This window comes from Chanodichthys erythropterus, chromosome 9 (genome assembly GCF_024489055.1).
Source record: "Chanodichthys erythropterus isolate Z2021 chromosome 9, ASM2448905v1, whole genome shotgun sequence".
Lineage (NCBI taxonomy): Eukaryota > Metazoa > Chordata > Actinopteri > Cypriniformes > Xenocyprididae > Chanodichthys > Chanodichthys erythropterus.
The window spans coordinates 10,890,672-10,908,934 of NC_090229.1; the positions used below are offsets into that span (position 1 = coordinate 10,890,672).

Below are 18,263 nucleotides of genomic sequence, written 5' to 3' on the forward strand. Positions count from 1 at the left end.
TAATTGCAGTACATTTTGTTGAACATTTAATGGCAAGTTCAACTCGAGAAGTGATTCGTTCGAAACAAATCATTTAGTCCTACTTTCTGAACTGGGTCAACCAATTCACCGAAAAGATTTGAATCAAGAGAATGACTCGATTTTGAATCAAACCTTGCTACTTTTCACATGAACGCCACAGAAGAGCTGGTGCAGGATTTTCGGCAAATAACATATATTTCAGTCTGTTACTTAAACAGAGCTGTCATAAGGCTTCTGACATGAGGCATGAGTCTTGTGGACTGCTTTTGTGTTATGTTAATAGTGACAATTTTGGAGCTCGACAGCTTAAGTCCTTATTCACCTTCTTTTATGAAACACAAGACATATAATGAAAGAAAGTCATACAGATTTAGAACAACGGTGGTGAGTAAATAATATCAGAATATAAAATGTTCGTTTAACTATTCCTTTAAGGTAATAGCCTATGGCTATACAGAAAGTGACTTCAAAAAAACATTCACTGGAGTAGAAACCTGTGACAACTAACCCCGGTGTTCTGTAACTTATCTGCAGTTATTTCTTCATCTTATCTTTTTACGAACTCACTATGCCTTTTCTCTTTTCATACATCCTGCGCTTCTCTCTCTCTTCTCAGCGCGCGCTCTCTCATTGTTAAATCTCAGCAGTGCTGTGAGAGTGACAGATCAGTGAACGCGGTGCGCAGAGAATTTAACGAAAACGTCACAACCGAGGCGCGCGCGCGAGAGAGAGAGAGAGAGAGAGAGAGAGAGAGAGAGAGAGAGTAGTGAGAGGGAGGGAGAGTGTGAGAGGACAGAGAACGAGGATATATTGATACAAAACGACGGTGGTTTCTCTTCAGTGTGTGTGAGAGAGACCATGAGTGGAGACAAGATGGAGTGCTGGAACAGATGAAGACTGTCATTGGGTGAGTGTGTATGTGTGAATATGTGCCTGAATGTCTTTGTTTTTGTCCACTTGATAATGCGTATCAGCTTGACCACCTGTTAGTGTGTGTGTGTGTCTCTGTCCACATGCACATGCACACATCTGCGTGTGTGCTAGTGAATGCATGTTGCCTGCAGGTGTAATTTCTTGTGAGTATACATTTAAACACATTTCTGTGTATATATAAGTCATTGTGGACCGTTTGTCTGCACTTCTGCTTAACTCTGAAAATGATGTGTCTCTGTGCTTGCCAACATGTGTATGTTATGCAGCCTGACAGGCTTTGTGTGCACGTGACAGTGTTTTTGTATCTTACCAGCCTCACCGTGTTGAAATAACTGTCTTGCTACACATCTGTATGTGCAAAGCACAAATGTTATTGTTCATTTGTGCTCTTCAGTTTTGGTCAAATAATTGAAGAGGCAAAGTAAAACTGTGTAGTGTATTGTGTTTGATATTTTAAAATAACATTCATTAGCGTGGCATTACCAGCACTCACACTGAAAACAGAAAGAAAAAAAACTTTTTTTGACTCATAACAGTGCCATTTTATCTCACTTACTCTATTTTTGGCTTGTTAGACAGTCTAGTTCAGGAGACAAGAATCTTATGAACTACAGGGAAAGATGTGAAAAACAGGTTGAAAGAGAATGTGTGAGACAGAGATAGATCGCACTGAAGAGGACTCGTATGAAACACACACTATATCTCTGTCCTTAGGGAAGTAGTGTAATCAAAACAGCCGCATTACTGGTAATGAAAGATATTATCAGCAGAAAGACTGTCACACATCTTTATCTGTCTGGATCAGGGGCTTTGGGGCATTCTTCTGTTTCACTTGTGTAATATCAAATGTTTAATTTCAGTTTTGCTTAGGACAAAAATTGGCACCACAAAATTATATATATAAAATATATATATAAAAAATATATGGAATACAATTTTTTACATTTTATTTTATAGGGAATTAATAGGGTAATTAAATATTTTTGGTTATTAATTAAGGGTAATTTACTATTTTGCTTCCTTTTATTTTTAAGTGTTTAATTTACATTTAGTTTAAGGGATTTTTTGGTAATTTTACATTTTCTAATTTATTTTTTACATTCATTTTAAGGGAAGATAGGAATTAATCATTTTTGCCTCATTTATTTTATTTATTTATTTATTTATTTTTAGGTTTTATTTTTCTTAACCAATTATTCTTTATGCTTTAAGCATAAAGCTTACTTAATCTGATTTAAATTATTCTGAAAACAAGAAAAATGATTTGCTGATGGTTAAAGATAAGTAAATACTTAAATGTAAAACAAACAAAAAAAATGAAGAAATTAGCTAAAGAAAATTTACCTTAAAACAAATAATTTTGCTTCTCAAGTAAGTTTTAAGGATCTGTTTTTAAGGATGTTTATGTATTTTTATAAGCCGTATAGAGAAAAAAAAATACCCAATAAAATAAAATAAATTTAATGTGCTGTTTTTGGAATGAGAAGGATGTACAAGATCGTAAAATGGGGCAGTGTTATATTGTTTTTATTCCAATATTTTATATATATATATATATATATATATATATATATATATATATATATATATATATATAATATAATTTTTTATTTATTTATTTTTTTTGCATTAAACAGTTATAACTTGGTTTTTAATTATAAAAAAAGTTATGTTATTTCAAAAGTTCTCTATCTCTCATAATCTCCACAGTTCTTTCCAGTGGTCCCGATGAGCGTCTCCAAACCGCCTCCGCCCCATTCCCATTTCCCCCCTAGCAACCCTTCCTCCCATCTCCCCCTGCCTCCATCCTCCTCTTCCTCCCTCTCTCCCTCCACCCCTCCCTCCGCCGCGGGTCCCCCTAGCCCCGCTGTGCCTCCCCCTCCCTCCCCGGTGAAGATCTCTATGCAGGAGCATTTTGCCATCAATGTGTGCCCCGGCCCCATCCTCCCCATCCCACAGATCTCAGACTTCTTCCCTCGTTTCCACGACTTCCCCATCACCCCCCTTCCACCCCGGGAGAAGCAGATTCTAAAGGACAAAGACAAGGACGGAGACGTGGACGGAGAGAAAGACCACAAGAGGGAGAGAGAGCAAGAGGAGAATGGAGAGTTCGTTGACTCAGATGACGATGACAGTGAGTTTGCCTCATGGCTAGTGACTGTTTCACGTTTGTATCCCTCAGCACGTGTATTTTACGCTCCGCTATTCTTCTAAGTAATCATTTTGCAGATGCATTTTTCACAAAGCTACAGACATCCCTCTGGAACGACCTGAGGGTTAAGTGCTTTTCTCAAGGACACAGTGGTAATAGTACACGGAGGAGTCCTTGTGGGCCTCGAACCTACAACCTGTGTCATTACAAGCCCAAATCTTTAACCACTAGATCACATAAGCCCAATCACCTTCTTTTTTTTTGCATACTCTAAGAGCATGCATCTCTATTACACAACTCCCCACAAACATGAATCCATTAACATTTCTTGTTTTAGATTCCCTTTGTTTGATTGACTGATTTTATTCACCAGTAAGCAGCCAATGAGGCATGAGCACTTCCCATCGGTCTGGACCTGCATCTCACACTGTTCAGTATTGATTGCTTTGTGTGGTGTTGGCCGGATTGGCGCGAGTGTGTGTGATAACTGAGGTACGCGATCGGAGTGTTAAATAGTTCATTAGTCTCTGTAATGGTGCATAAACACTACAAGCCCTCTGTATGTGCACAGCCCTGATTAGGTCGTTACAGGCAAGACTGATTCCCAGCTAAGTCGTTCGGGTTATTTTTGGCTGCTATTTTTGCTAATGTGCGAGCAAAACATTAAGTTATTCATTTGTTTCTTTCAGCCTACCTGGGAACTCTGGAGTTCAGCCTGCTATTTGACCAAGAAAATAACTGCTTGCACTGCACCATCCACAAGGCCAAGGTAGGTTTACACACACACAAACACTACTGGGTGTTTGTTCAACTTTACGCATTTTTTGGGCTTGTGCACTTTTGAAAATAAACTTTCTTAAAGCACATTATCCACACTCTCGCTCGTTCTTTTAATAATGTCTGAAAGTTGACATTTTTTTTATTTTCTTCCAAAACTAATGAACATTTTTACCACATCTCAAGTGATGTATGTTTTTAATAATATTTGATGGTGGAAATGACATTTTAAACATTTTTTAAATAAAAGACTGCGGTCTTGCTATGGCATTATAAATTATATTTTTGTACGTTTCGCATCATTTGAGAAAATTCTAGCTTGATTGGAAATGACACACAATAAAAATATTCTGCTCACAAATGATATTTAACTTACTTTTTCTTCACAGCACAAACAAGTGCTTTTGAAAAAACCTACAGAGAAATAAGCAGAAGTGTTCGTTGTGGTTAAAATTAATTGCAAACTGAAGGGCAGTCATAATTTAATTTAAAAAAAATATTATTTTACATATTTTAGATTATAATGCAGTGGTTGTAAAATGTAATAATGTATATTTTTAGTCTTGGTCTGGGACAAGAGTAGAATAATAAAATAAGAGGAGAATAATAAATAATAAAACAAAAAGAAAAAAAAGTTTAAATCAACCACTGGAACATAAAATTGCCTAAAGTTGAAGAAACCCTTTTGCAAAATTGATGTTTTGTGGCTTTTAGTCCCTGTCTATTAGCTTTGCTAGGGTACATTGTAAATTTGAAATATTTACAAGTTGTACAAATCTTTTTCAATATGATAATAATATATATATTTAGTCAAACCAAAAATTATTCAGACATTTTCTTATATTTTTGATATATTTTTTACTAGTGGGTCCAGGACACTATTTTGCTATCCTCACTTACATAAATGAACTATAAAGTAAACTGTGACATATTATACCCAAAAATTCTTCGTACAGTGGACTACCAGTAAAACTGCTAAAAATTTAGGACCAAAAATTATTCAGACACTTTGACCTGACCATGTTTTGCTTAAAGGTGCCCTCGTATGAAAAATTGAATTTATCTTGGCATAGTCAAATAACAAGAGTTCAGTACATGGAAATGACATACATTGAGTTTCAAACTCCATTGTTTCCTCCTTCTTATATAAATCTCATTTGTTTAAAAGACCTCCGAAGAACAGGCGAATCTCAACATAACACCGACTGTCACGTAACAGTCGGGGTGTACGCCCCTAATATTTGCATATGCCAGCCCATGATCTCAACATTATGAAAGGCATTAGACAAGAGCAGCCAGTATTAACGTCTGGATCTGTGCAGAGCTGAATCAACAGACTAGGTAAGCAAGCAAGAACAATAGCGTAAAATGGCAGATGGAGCAATAATAACTGACATGATACATGATAACATGATATTTTTAGTGATATTTGTAAACTGTCTTTCTAAATGTTTCGTTAGCATGTTGCTAATCTACTGTTAAATGTGGTTAAAGTTACCATCGTTTCTTACTGTATTCACGGAGACGAGCCGTCGTTTTTTTCATTTTTAAACACTTGCTGTCTGTATTATTCATAAACACAACTTCATTCTTTATAAATCTCTCCAACAGTGTAGCATTAGCTGTTAGCCCGGAGCACAGCCTCAAACTCATTCAGAATCAAATGTAAACAATATAACAGTATACGATACTCACATAATCCGACGCATGCATGTCGCATGCATGACGAACACTTTGTAAAGATGCATTTGAGGGTTATTAGCTGTGTAAACTTTGTTTATGCACTGTTCAAGGCAAGCGCAAGCTCAGTGGGCGTGGAACACGAGAATTAAAGGGCCAGTAGCCCTGAATCGGCTCATTTATAATGATGCCCCAAAATAGGCAATTAAAAAAATGAATTAAAAAAATCTATGGGGTATTTTGAGCTGAAGCTTCACAGACACATTCAGGGGACACCTTAGACTTATGTTACATCTTTTTAAAAAAAGTTCTAGGGCACCTTTAAGTGTTATCTGACATAATTAAGATTAATTTTTTATGACACAGTTTAACTCTGAGATCTTGTCATATTTTATTACCATTTTTAATTATAGTGAATAAACTGTAATTTTGGTTTAACTTTGTGTGTGTGTATATATATATATATATATATATATATATATATATATATATATATATATATATATATATATATATATATATATAATAATATATGTATATGTTTTTTTATTATTGATGACTCATTGCAACCATTTGCAAAATATTATCCAATAAAACACTGTCTTTAATGAGTATGTCTATACCACTAGTATTTAAACGGTGAATTTACTAAACAAAAAATGTACTTGCATATAATGTGCCAAATGAAAATAAAACATTTTATTTCATGGTTTATCTTCAGCAAAAAACAAACGCATAAGCAAAAAACCTGTTACGTTAAACAGTCTTGACTCTAATGTCACACATGTTCGAGGATTCGCCTCTGGTCCAGACAGAGAACAGTGCACCCTAAAGTGTGCATATTACTGGAAGGATGTGATCTATCAACCTCTTAGCCCATCAGGACATGTGCGCACATCTTATGTGACATGAAGTCTATGTGCTTTTGTGTGTTTGTTTGTGCCCACAGGGACTGAAGGCCATGGACTCCAATGGACTGGCTGATCCATATGTGAAACTCCACCTCCTGCCTGGAGCAAGCAAGGTCACTGCAACCTTCTCACACGCACACAGCATGGTTCAACTCTCGCAGCACCATCAGCACAAGTTGTGAATCCCTGACACGCACACACACACACACGTCAACACGTTCATTGCACAAAACACACAGGCGTTATATGTGCATGCATCGCCGGCAGGGCCGCCCGTGAGCACTGAAGCTGTTCATGCGGAGAACGTGTGGTGGAAACGGGTGGATTCAGTGAGCGCTTCAGCACTGAATTATTCTCTCTTTCATTTCCTCTGCATGTAACGAAGGCATGTAATCTGTTCAAAGGAGGACAGGCTGAGACAGGGGAAGCCAGAAGCGACCTGTCTTCTCTCCAGCGGTTTTTTACTCTTCTCCATCCTCCCGTGCTCTCGGCCAAATCTCTGCCGCTATCTCTCTGTCTATCGCCACATGACCCACTTTGACCTTGGAATACCAACACAGTGTTGAGTGCAGGATGGGAGGGAGGGATGGAAAAAAGAGAGAGACAGATGAGGGGGGACAGCAGCAGGTGGTTGTCATGGAAACAGCACAGATTGTTACACGACTCACGTCAACAGAGTGGCGTATATGTACGAGAGGGAAAGAGAAAGCGAGAAACGTCACATCTTGCGTATGCTTCCATGCGCCAGCCTGGTAAATATCGACCGCGAGGATTATACAGACACCTCTGGGCTTTTAAAAGGTGTGCGAGTCAGAGTTGATGGACGTGTATGCGTTCGCACACCCCTCAGACGTACACACTCATACTAGTACGTGGGTGTGCAGGCATTAAAAGAGCTCTCCTTTTGTCCTTTTACACGCTTCATGGTTTCATATGCATCCACATGCGATCTATTAAAGGAATAGTTCCTGAACAGTTTGTCCTTTACTCATCCTCGTGTCTTGCTGTATGATCTGTTTTATCCATACAATGAAAGTGAATTTTGACCATGAATGCTTAGCAAGATTTTCTGTAGTCATGTCTTAAATTTCAGTCTGTTTCTCTCATAAAAATGTAGTGGAATATAGTGCAAAAGAATTTAGAATTTTTTGGGCAGTTGTGGCCTAATGGTTAGAGAGTCGGACTTGTAATCCAAAGGTTGTGGGTTCGAGTCTCAGTACCGGCAGGAAATGGGGGAAATAGGTGGGGGAGTGAATGAACTCATTACCCACAACTGAGGTGCCCTGGAGCAAGGCACCTAACCCCCAATAACTCCCCGGGCAAAAAAAGGCTGCCCACTGCTCTGGTGTGTGTTCACAGTGTGTGTGTTCAAGACTCACTGCCCTGTGTATGCACTTGGATGGGTGAAATAGTGAGCACAAATTCAGAGTATGGGACACCATACTTGGCTACACTTCACTTCTTTTATGATGTTTAAAGGGGACATATCATGAAAATCTAACTTTTTCCATGTTTAAGACCTATAATCGGGTCCCCAGCAAATGTGAAAAAGACAAACACTATTTAGAGTCTCGTTAGCTTGGATAGCCTGGAAGTAGACCCTGGAAAGCTTGATTGCTAAAAAAGGAGCATTTCTGTCAGAGCGATATTTTGGAAAAAATATTAGACCATTCACAGCATTTGATAGTAATCATAAACGTTAGCCTGGTGTGTATGGCTCTGTTTGGAAAACAGGTACACTATTTATAGTGGTTTTGCACAAAAGATCAACATGACGGCACATGCTAGTCAATGAGTTGAATAAACTCCACAGCAACTACATAAATTTATCCACTAACCATTCAGAAACGTCCAGTTGCATTCTAAAAGTTGTAACTTCTTCCTGAGTCTCTCCATCAGTGTCTGACTCCTGTTTGAACAATGTAAGGCTCAACACGTTACTGACAATCACCATTTTGGCTGCGTGAGATTCTCCAGCTTTGTTGTTGAGCAACTGAAGCACGAGCTGTTAAAGCTCCGCCGTCTTTTGGAAAGCAGGCAGCTCACAAAAATGGCATGTTTTTGCTCACATCCAAATAGATAAATGATCTGTGGGGTATTTTGAGCTGAAATTTCATAGACATATTCTGGGGACACCAGAGACTTATATTACATCTTGTGAAAAGGGGCATAATAGGTCCCCTTTAAGAGAGCTTGACGCAGTTCTGTTAACTAAGGGTCCTTTCACAGTGGCAGTTTAGTTTGAAATGGGGCACGGTTCGCATGAAAAATTGGTAATGTGAAAGCTGTCATGCGGATCTGGATCACACCGGGGTACCGAACTCAAGACTACCTGTATGAGGTGATCTGAGTTCGGTTGCACTGGAGTTGTGAATGTGAAAACTTGGTCTGGTGCAACCTGGTGCGTACTTGTTCAGGAAGTAACCTGGGCATACATTTTAGCCGATGACAATGTCATTAGTTCAACAAAACACATGTAAGGGATGACAGTGGTGATGATTTACCTTGGATATGAATGAGCGTGCAGTGTAATTGCGCATAGTGAGTGCATGAATGGTCTTTTGCAAGCAGAAGAAAGCCACCTTCATGCGACGCACATACAGTAAACCTAAGTGTCACTCACTCTGCTGCATAATATCACCAAAGTAATAAAAAAACACAATATATTGACCTGCTCCCAGTTTCCTATCATGTACAGTGGGTACGGAAAGTATTCAGACCCCCTTAAATTTTTCACTCTTTGTTATATTGCAGCCATTTGCTAAAATCATTTAAGTTAATTTTTTCCTCATTAATGTACACACAGCACCCCATATTGACAGAAAAACACAGAATTGTTGACATTTTTGCAGATTTATTAAAAAAGAAAAACTGAAATATCACATGGTCCTAAGTATTCAGACCCTTTGCTGTGACACTCATATATTTAACTCAGGTGCTGTCCATTTCTTCTGATCATCCTTGAGATGGTTCTTCATTTGAGTCCGGCTGTGTTTGATTATACTGATTGGACTTGATTAGGAAAGCCACACACCTGTCTATATAAGACCTTACAGCTCACAGTGCATGTCAGAGCAAATGAGAATCATGAGGTCAAAGGAACTGCCTGAAGAGATCAGAGACAGAATTGTGGCAAGGCACAGATCTGGCCATGGTTACAAAAAAAATTCTGCTGCACTTAAGGTTCCTAAGAGCACAGTGGCCTCCAAATGGCCTCCAAATAATCCTTAAATGGAAGACTTTTAGGATGACCAGAACCCTTCCTAGAGCTGGCTGTCCGGCCAAACTGAGCTATTGGGGGAGAAGAGCCTTGGTGAGAGAGGTAAAGAAGAACCCAAAGATCGCTGTGGCTGAGCTCCAGAGATGCAGTCGGGAGATGGGAGAAAGTTGTAGAAAGTCAACCATCACTGCAGCCCTCCACCAGTCGGGGCTTTATGGCAGAGACGGAAGCCTCTCCTCAGTGCAAGACACATGAAAGCCCACATGGACTTTGCTAAGATGGTGAGAAATAAGATTCTCTGTTCTGATGAGACCAAGATAGAATTTTTTGGCCTTAATTCTAAGCGGTATGTGTGGAGAAAACCAGGCACTGCTCATCACCTGTCCAATACAGTCCCAACAGTGAAGCATGGTGGTGGCAGCATCATGCTGTGGGGGTGTTTTTCAGCTGCAGGGACAGGACGACTGGTTGCAATCGAGGGAAAGATGAATGCGGCCAAGTACAGGGATATCCTGGACGAAAACCTTCTCCAGAGTGCTCAGGACCTCAGACTGGGCCGAAGGTTTACCTTCCAACAAGACAATGACCCTAAGCACACAGCTAAAATAACGAAGGAGTGGCTTCACAACAACTCTGTGGCTGTTCTTGAATGGCCCAGACAGAGCCCTGACTTAAACCCAATTGAGCATCTCTGGAGAGACCTAAAAATGGCTGTCCATCAACGTTTTCCATCCAACCTGACAGAACTGGAGAGGATCTGCAAGGAGGAATGGCAGAGGATCCCCAAATCCAGGTGTGAAAAACTTGTTGCATCTTTCCCAAAAAGACTCATGGCTGTATTAGATCAAAAGGGTGCTTCTACTAAATACTGAGCAAAGGGTCTGAATACTTAGGACCATGTGATATTTTAGTTTTTCTTTTTTAATAAATCAGCAAAAATGTCAACAATTCTGTGTTTTTCTGTCAATATGGGGTGCTGTGTGTACATTAATGAGGAAAAAAATTTACTTAAATGATTTTAGCAAATGGCTGCAATATAACAAAGGGTGAAAAATTTAAGGGGGTCTGAATACTTTCCGTACCCACTGTAGCTTGCACGTTTGTGATGACGTAAGATGAGCGCAAATGCACCAGGCTTCGATAGAATCAAATTGAGTGTGAAACAGTGGCAGAGCCAGGATATTTTCATGGCAGGCAGGGGCTAGAAAGCAGTCTGTTAAAGTACTGGTCTGTTTTAATGCCCACAACACAAATGAATACAAATAACTGTACTTAGTTGTAATTGAGAAAGTGGTGGAATAGATCAAGTAATAGGCCTGCTGGGTGAATTGTCTCATTCCTCACCTCCAGGCATATTAATAGAAAAGAAGCTCAGTCAGTTCTTCAACAATTCTTAGTTAGACTTTAAAATCTTTCAAACCTTGCAACTGAAAATTAAACATTTAATGTTTAACATTCTACTAGTTGTCAAGATAAATTAATTGCAACAGTTCTATCATAGCAAAATTGAATTCAGTATGAAGGAAAATATGTCCTCAATATGTTCTCTTTTGAATCCTAATTTCCAAGAATGTGAATGACAAGGGCAGAAGCAGGCAGCACATAATGTAAAATTAATAATTTTATGCACATTTAAATGTGATCCATTTCCATTTGTACTTTTCCAGCTAACACAAAATTGGCACAATGCAGTGCTTGAATTTATTTGTGCATTAAATTACAGATTAAAATTACATATCAATTTGTCTTACATTGATCTTACATTACAGCATATCTTTGTCTATACATTTTAGAGATATGTTCTTAAATATGATGCATATACAGTATAACAAATGCATACATGCATGCAAAGTCTTTAATCATCTCCTTATTTTATCATGTTGTATTAACCTGCTGTTCCACTATCTCATATTTACTGTTCGTCATTCACTGTTCATCTAATGAAGCTCCCTCGGCACCTGCTTTTTCCGCTCTTGTTTGACTTGCGCCAGGTACTAAGGTGATTTTGGTGTGTGCGCTGTTCAGACAGTTCTATGTCTAAATAAACTTGGTTCTTGAGAAAAAAAAGAGACAGAAATGGCAATTGTGAATGGGGTGGTCAAGCTTAGGTCATTGGTGTCCACGACCACCCCCTATCTCTGCCCCTGGTGTGAAACCAGACCAGCGATGCAGGGGTTGCCAGGAACAATTGCGTTCGGACTCGGAAAGCAGCAAACATGCCCAGTGTGAAAGCCCCCTAAAATTAAAGTGTTTTTAAGTAAATAAAAAAATAAGAAATAAATAAAATGTTAGATGAAAAACTTAAAAAAACTGTTGAAATTGAAATACTGAAACTAAACCTGAAATAAAAATTAAAGCTAAAAATATATATTAAAAAAATGAATCAAAATGAACATAACAGAATGACTAAAACTTAAACTAAAATTGAAATTAAAACTGAAAATATAAAAATTAAAGCTAAATCAGTAAATACTCCACTTTCATTGTATGGAAAACAGCATCCTGAACATTCATCAAAACGGCTCCTTTTATGTTCCTTTTATGTATGAAGAAAGTAACACAGCTATAGGATGAAATAGTGGTGAATCATTTTTGAATGAACTATCCCTTTAACGAACTTCCTCTCGTGCAGGGACTCCATCAGCATCCCATAAAAAGTGCAGGAAGCAAAAGGAAAAAAAAGCGAGAGGGAGGGAGAGATTGTGGGGCTGGAGAGTGGCCCCTTCTTAGTCGAGTGTGTGTGTGTGTCATCATCACACAGCATGGAGAATGAGATATCTGAGTCACACACACTCTCCCAAGCTGCTGCTCTGGGAATCTCACTGCTCTGGGCCAGATGGAGGGAGGAAAGAGAGAGAGAAAAGGGGGGTGAAAGAAGTGGAAGATGAGGATGAAATATTTAGAATAAAATGCGATTGCACCAATTTTGGCAGGAGGAGAGAGAGATAGGTGAAACCATATGCTGTTGCGAAGTTGGAGAGAAAATAGATGGAAAACTAGCAGGGTTATTTAGCCTTTTTTTGTCAATATGATTAATGCTTGAAGGGCAAAACCAGATCATGAACGATTAACCAATTATTTGTTTTTATGGCTAGCGCAGTATTTACTGTTTAAAGTACCACGTTTTAAGTCAAATGAACATCACTGAAGCTTAAAGTCAATGTGAAAATACAGTTACCCTGTTTACTTTCTTAATGCACATTTCTAGTCTTATTGTGAATAATTAATCAATACACATTATTCCAAAGTAGAAATTAAGCTGTGAAGTTCGGAGTCGTTGAAACGGTTTCTTGAACAAAAAAAATGTGGGGCTGGATTTGATTTTGTGACAGGTTGTTCCGCCCTCGCGCCATTAAACACGTCATCAGAGAAGAGAAAAAATGTTGCTGCAAGAGGGAAGAGAAGTTATTTTCATTAAAGATTATGAGGAACATGATTTTTTTAAAAAAAAAAAAGATGTGCACAGATAAATAAGTAAGCAATAAGTTACTCGAGGCTGTGCTGTATCGTGAATAAGTCATGGCTGAAGGGCATTGTTAGGCGTGAAGTGGAGTGCCTCCAACCCCTTCAGCCGTGACTTATTCACGATACAGCACTAGCCTCAAGTACCTTATTGCTTTTATAAAACGGTTACCACACAATACAAATATTAAAGCCAGAAATATGTATCAATGCAACTTTCATGAATAAACTTTTTCTAAAAGTCTTCCTTCCCCCGGAAAAAATAGTCCCTGACCGTGACCAGCAACAGAAGTTACATTATTACGCCATTAGATGGTGGAAAAGACTGTCTTTATGAGTGTGTCAGTCAGTAGCAAAGACTTTTAAATTGAAAAGACTGAACTGTTGTGATCACGGAACAAGACGCAACTGACAAATGTTTTGACTAGCGCTGTCAGTCACGGGAAAACCCCTTAAATGTTAAAAAGACAAGATAATACATCGGACATTTAAACAGATTTTTTATTATGAACATAAGACTCACCTAAAGAAAAATGCTAAATCTGAATGGAGGTAATAAACTCGCTCACTCAATCTCTTTCTCATAATACTCTTCTACATAATACAGTACGTTTCAATGAACAATATCAATTGAGAACATAGTTTACGTTGTTAATGTTAAAAAAAATATATCTGTAATATATGCAGATCCTTTGAACTTTCAATTCATAAAGAATCCTGAAAAAAAAAAAAAGATGTTTTCACAAAAATATTAAGCAGCACAGCTGTTTTCAACATCAACATTCAGCTTTTTCATAACAGGAATAAATTATTTGTTAAAAATATATATAAATAGAAAACAGTTATTTTAAAATGTAATAATATTTCAAAAATGTACTGTAGTTTTATCAAATAAATGCAAGCTTAAGAAACTTCTTTCAAAAACTTGTTTAAAAAAATTATTAAATATCCCAAACTTTTAACAGTATCCACCTTATTCCAACGCCCCATGACGCTTTGTGCGAATTATGGGAGTAACTTCCGTTAAGCTGTAAACAGTCAGTGAAAGGCTCGCTCTGTGAACGCAATAATACGTTTTATTTTTGAACTGGGTACAATGAGATGACATTATTCTTCTCACCCTTCAACCAACGAACACTGAAAGGACATTTAAAGTGTAAAAGCATCAACAAGGTACTTTTTAACAGACCATGAAAAAGCGTGATTCTTTCCACAGCAATAACGGACAGGTTAAATATAACTATAGTGATATATATCTGTATTATGTAGTGTTAATTTCGTCAGACGAGACGAGACGAAATATGTTCGTCAACGACTTTTTTTTTTCATGACTAAGACGAGACGATGACAAGACTGCACCACTGTCCAAAAACGCTGACTAAGACTAAATTAACATGCATTATTGTTGACGAAAAAAGACGAGACGAAAATGTTTTGTATAAAATAAAAACTAAGATAAAATCTCTCTTCATTTTCGTCTACAATCGTCTCTGCTTTTTCATCAGCTGTTACGCCTTTAAAATATTCGGAATGAGTTCGCGCTGTTGCTCAAGTTAAGCCTCGTTGAAGCCTTGTTTACACTGCATGCGTGTGTGGCTCGTTACGGCTCCGGCAAAGTGTTGTTCCGTCTTCTGCGCGATGTCAACTCAAGTTTTTCAACTGCGAATCTCTTGTCGTCAGTTTCTATGTAACATATGAGTGGGAGTTTACACAGGGTGATTATTTTGACTTTGTTTTGTATTTGAGCTGCGCGTCTTGAAGGCGAGGTAACGTTACCTATCTTTAGCGAAGCGGCGCGTCGAGCCGCTTCTGGGACGCTTCTCAAACGCACCGCGGCGCGGCTGGTGTAAACCATGGTGTAAACACAAGCATTGACTAGAGTGGCGTGCACTGTAAACGAGGCTTTACAGGTCTCATACGCCTGTGGCTGCAACACGAAACTGCTGAACACAAAACACCCAAAGCGAACACGAGTGACGAGCGACGACGACTTGCTAGCTTTTGAATTGTGTTGGTTAAAATAAAATACTCTTCAGAACAGGTTAATCATTTGTGAATGTGTCTCCTAAATCAGAAATTGAAACCCAGACACGTTTAACATTTGCATTCAACAAAAATCTTTCAACAAGTGTATTTTGTCAGGTAATTATGACATTTAACCAATGTTTGAGATATGTGAAACACTTTTTTTTACTGAAATGTTTATCAGTAATAATCTCAGTAATAATGTGTTATTTTTAAAAAAAGACTACAATTTTTTGACTAAAACTAGACTAAAATTAAAAGACTTTTAGTCGACTAAAACTTGACTAAGATACCTTGAGTTTTCTTTTGACTAAAACTAGACTAAAATGACGAGACGTTTAGTCGACTAAAACTTGACTAACAAAAAAAGATATGTGAATGACTAAATATGACTAAAACTAACAAGGACATTTGGCACAAGACTAAGACTAAGACTAAATTAAAAATAGGTGACGAAATTAACACTAGTATTATGTCATATGCGTTGCCTTAATAAAAATGTTCATAAACTTCAGCATTGCGTGATACTATTTCAGTGATTTCCATCATTTTTACAGAAAATAAATTGTATTTACGTTACCTGTGAAAAACCAGGAAAGAGACGTGAGGCTTTGAGGAGAAAAATGAGAGATTCTTCATGCATTCCAGTAAATTATTAATGGGATATATCATAAATTATATCGGAAGAACAGACCACAAATATGCAGTATATGTTGTCCTTATTCATACTATTTCAGCGGTATGCAAAGGGGCAAAAGAAAATAATCACGTGGATAGAAAGCAGCAACTGAAATGAGCTTTTGCCATAGCTATTCTTGTTATAACATGTTATGTTAAAATACCAAGCATTATGTTATTCTCATGATGTCTGAAAATAAATCATGAAAGAAACATTGATAGCTCATTCAGTCAAACTGACGGATAAGCTTTATTTGTAGGGAAACCTTATGATTTGAAAAAAAATTTGTTTCAGTCTTTTTGAATGGAAGTTCCCCAAACCAGAAGTGCAACCCATAATTCGAAACGCAGTAGGCTAGTCAGGAATAAAGTCAATATGATTTTTTTAAAAATTGATTTGAGTGATACGGCATCACTGTACCATGGTACTTCCACAGTAAGATCCGTTTCGATTAAATCAGTTGTGGTTTGAATGATGCATCTCTTCCTCATTCAAGTCCCAGTAGCTATTTGCTCAGTTGGTGCTGTTTTAATGAATTGTTACATGTATTTTTTGCTGATGTCTGTTGGAATTAAAGTGTTTATTCATTTGCCGAGCATCCTCAGGGGGCGAGAGAGAGGATAGCCAAGCTTGGCTGGTTTCAGCTTCAAATGCAGCAGTGCAGAGAGTAGAACAGAGTGAAAGAGAGAGAGAAATGAAATATGCAGAGAAGCAACATGTTCTTCAGGCAATGAATGACGTGGACTCGCTCTGTCAGGAGAGCGAGCGTGCGAAAGAGTCTGCGATTTGGGAGATTGTGTTTGAGTCTTCACAGCCAGAGCGTTTCTTTGATTTAACACTAATTTGCTAAACGAGCTGTTGGAGGGTAATTGCCCAGTTTGGGGAATTTAGTGTGCATGTCAGGGTATTTGAAGTGCATGAGTATGGGGTGAAAGCAGATTTTTAGGGAAGAAACAGAGGGGGTGATGTTTGTGTTTGTTTGTGTCTGGGGGTGGGTCAGATCTGGCCTACGTTATGGAGCAAACGTCCCCACAAGCAGCAGCATCATTTTTGAGGGTGTACTGGCTCACTCTGTGCTCTAGGCTGGATATGACATGACTGAAGGGGCAAAAACACTTTTTTAACTTGCTTTGTCGTGCTTTGTGTAAGATGAGTTCAGTGGTACAGTTTTTATGTAGCGTGAAGGGGGACTTTGTTGTTGTTTTTTAACATGCTACGCAAAAATATTTCAACTGACCTTGACAGCCAGTGATCATCATGCATTTTCGTTAGTAAGGAAAAGAGCAGTTTTGACACTTTATTCTACAGGAAAAAGTCATGAATGTTTGGAGCAATATGGGTGTGCTTAAATGACTACAGAATTTTTTACTTAATTGAACTGGCAAGATTTAAAGAAAACACCTTTTTTAACTTAAAATAATACATACAAAACATACAACCTAATTTGCTTAATATTAAAAGAGAAATTTTTGGAAGCATTTAAAATTATTTCCATGGGCATTATGCTATGTGGAGAAAGATAAATTAACTTAGGTATGATTAATGAAAATAAACACATCATATTATCTATCTATCAGTCTGTCTGTCTGTCGTTCGATGGTTCTGTCCAGCGTTCTATCGATTGTCCTAATCTATCAATTCTGTCTGTCATTCTATCGATCGTTTTATCTATCTATCTATCTATCTATCTATCTATCTATCTATCTATCTATCTATCTATCTATCTATCTATCTATCTATCTATCTATCTATCTATCTATCTATCTATCTATCTATCTATCTATCTACATGTATCTATCTATCTATCTACATGTATCTATCTATCTATCTATCTATCTGTCTGTCTGTCTGTCATTCTATCGATCGTTTATCTATCTATCTATCTATCTATCTATCTATCTATCTATCTATCTATCTATCTATCTATCTATCTATCTATCTATCTATCTATCTATCTATCTATCTATCTATCTACATGTATCTATCTATCTATCTATCTACATGTATCTATCTATCTATCTATCTATCTATCTATCTGTCTGTCTGTCTGTCTGTCATTCTATCGATCGTTTATCTATCTATCTATCTATCTATCTATCATGAAAAATGTAAAAGGTTATTTTTGGGTTTAGGTTAGTCCTATTTAAAAGTAAATACAGAGATAATGTGTATGTTTGTGATTATTGGGGAGCAGATTTTTGGGTAAGACACAGAAGGGGTGATAATTTTGTGTGTGTGTGTGTTTAAGACAGAGAGGAGGTGAGCTGGGGAAAGCCTCCTGTCCTCTATCTCCTCTGCAAAGTAGGTGAGCAGATGTCTGCCTTTCACCTGAGGGAGAAGAGATAAATGATGTTTCCTCTCCTGTCCTCCCTGACTGACTCTCTCTCTCTTCATCTCTCCCAC

General features: G+C 37.8%; 1 protein-coding gene across 1 annotated transcript in view; it reads left to right on the forward strand.

The window, feature by feature from the left end:
- Positions 1-816: 816 nt before the first annotated feature.
- The window catches only part of doc2g (double C2-like domains, gamma), a 55,430-nt gene continuing 37,983 nt past the window's right edge, over positions 817-18,263 (forward strand). The window contains exons 1-4 of the mRNA XM_067393557.1: positions 817-928; positions 2,665-3,088; positions 3,796-3,875; positions 6,513-6,587. Of these exons, the coding sequence (XP_067249658.1) occupies positions 2,683-3,088; positions 3,796-3,875; positions 6,513-6,587 (561 nt within the window). The 5' untranslated portion in view covers positions 817-928; positions 2,665-2,682. The remainder of the gene's footprint in view (positions 929-2,664; positions 3,089-3,795; positions 3,876-6,512; positions 6,588-18,263) is intronic.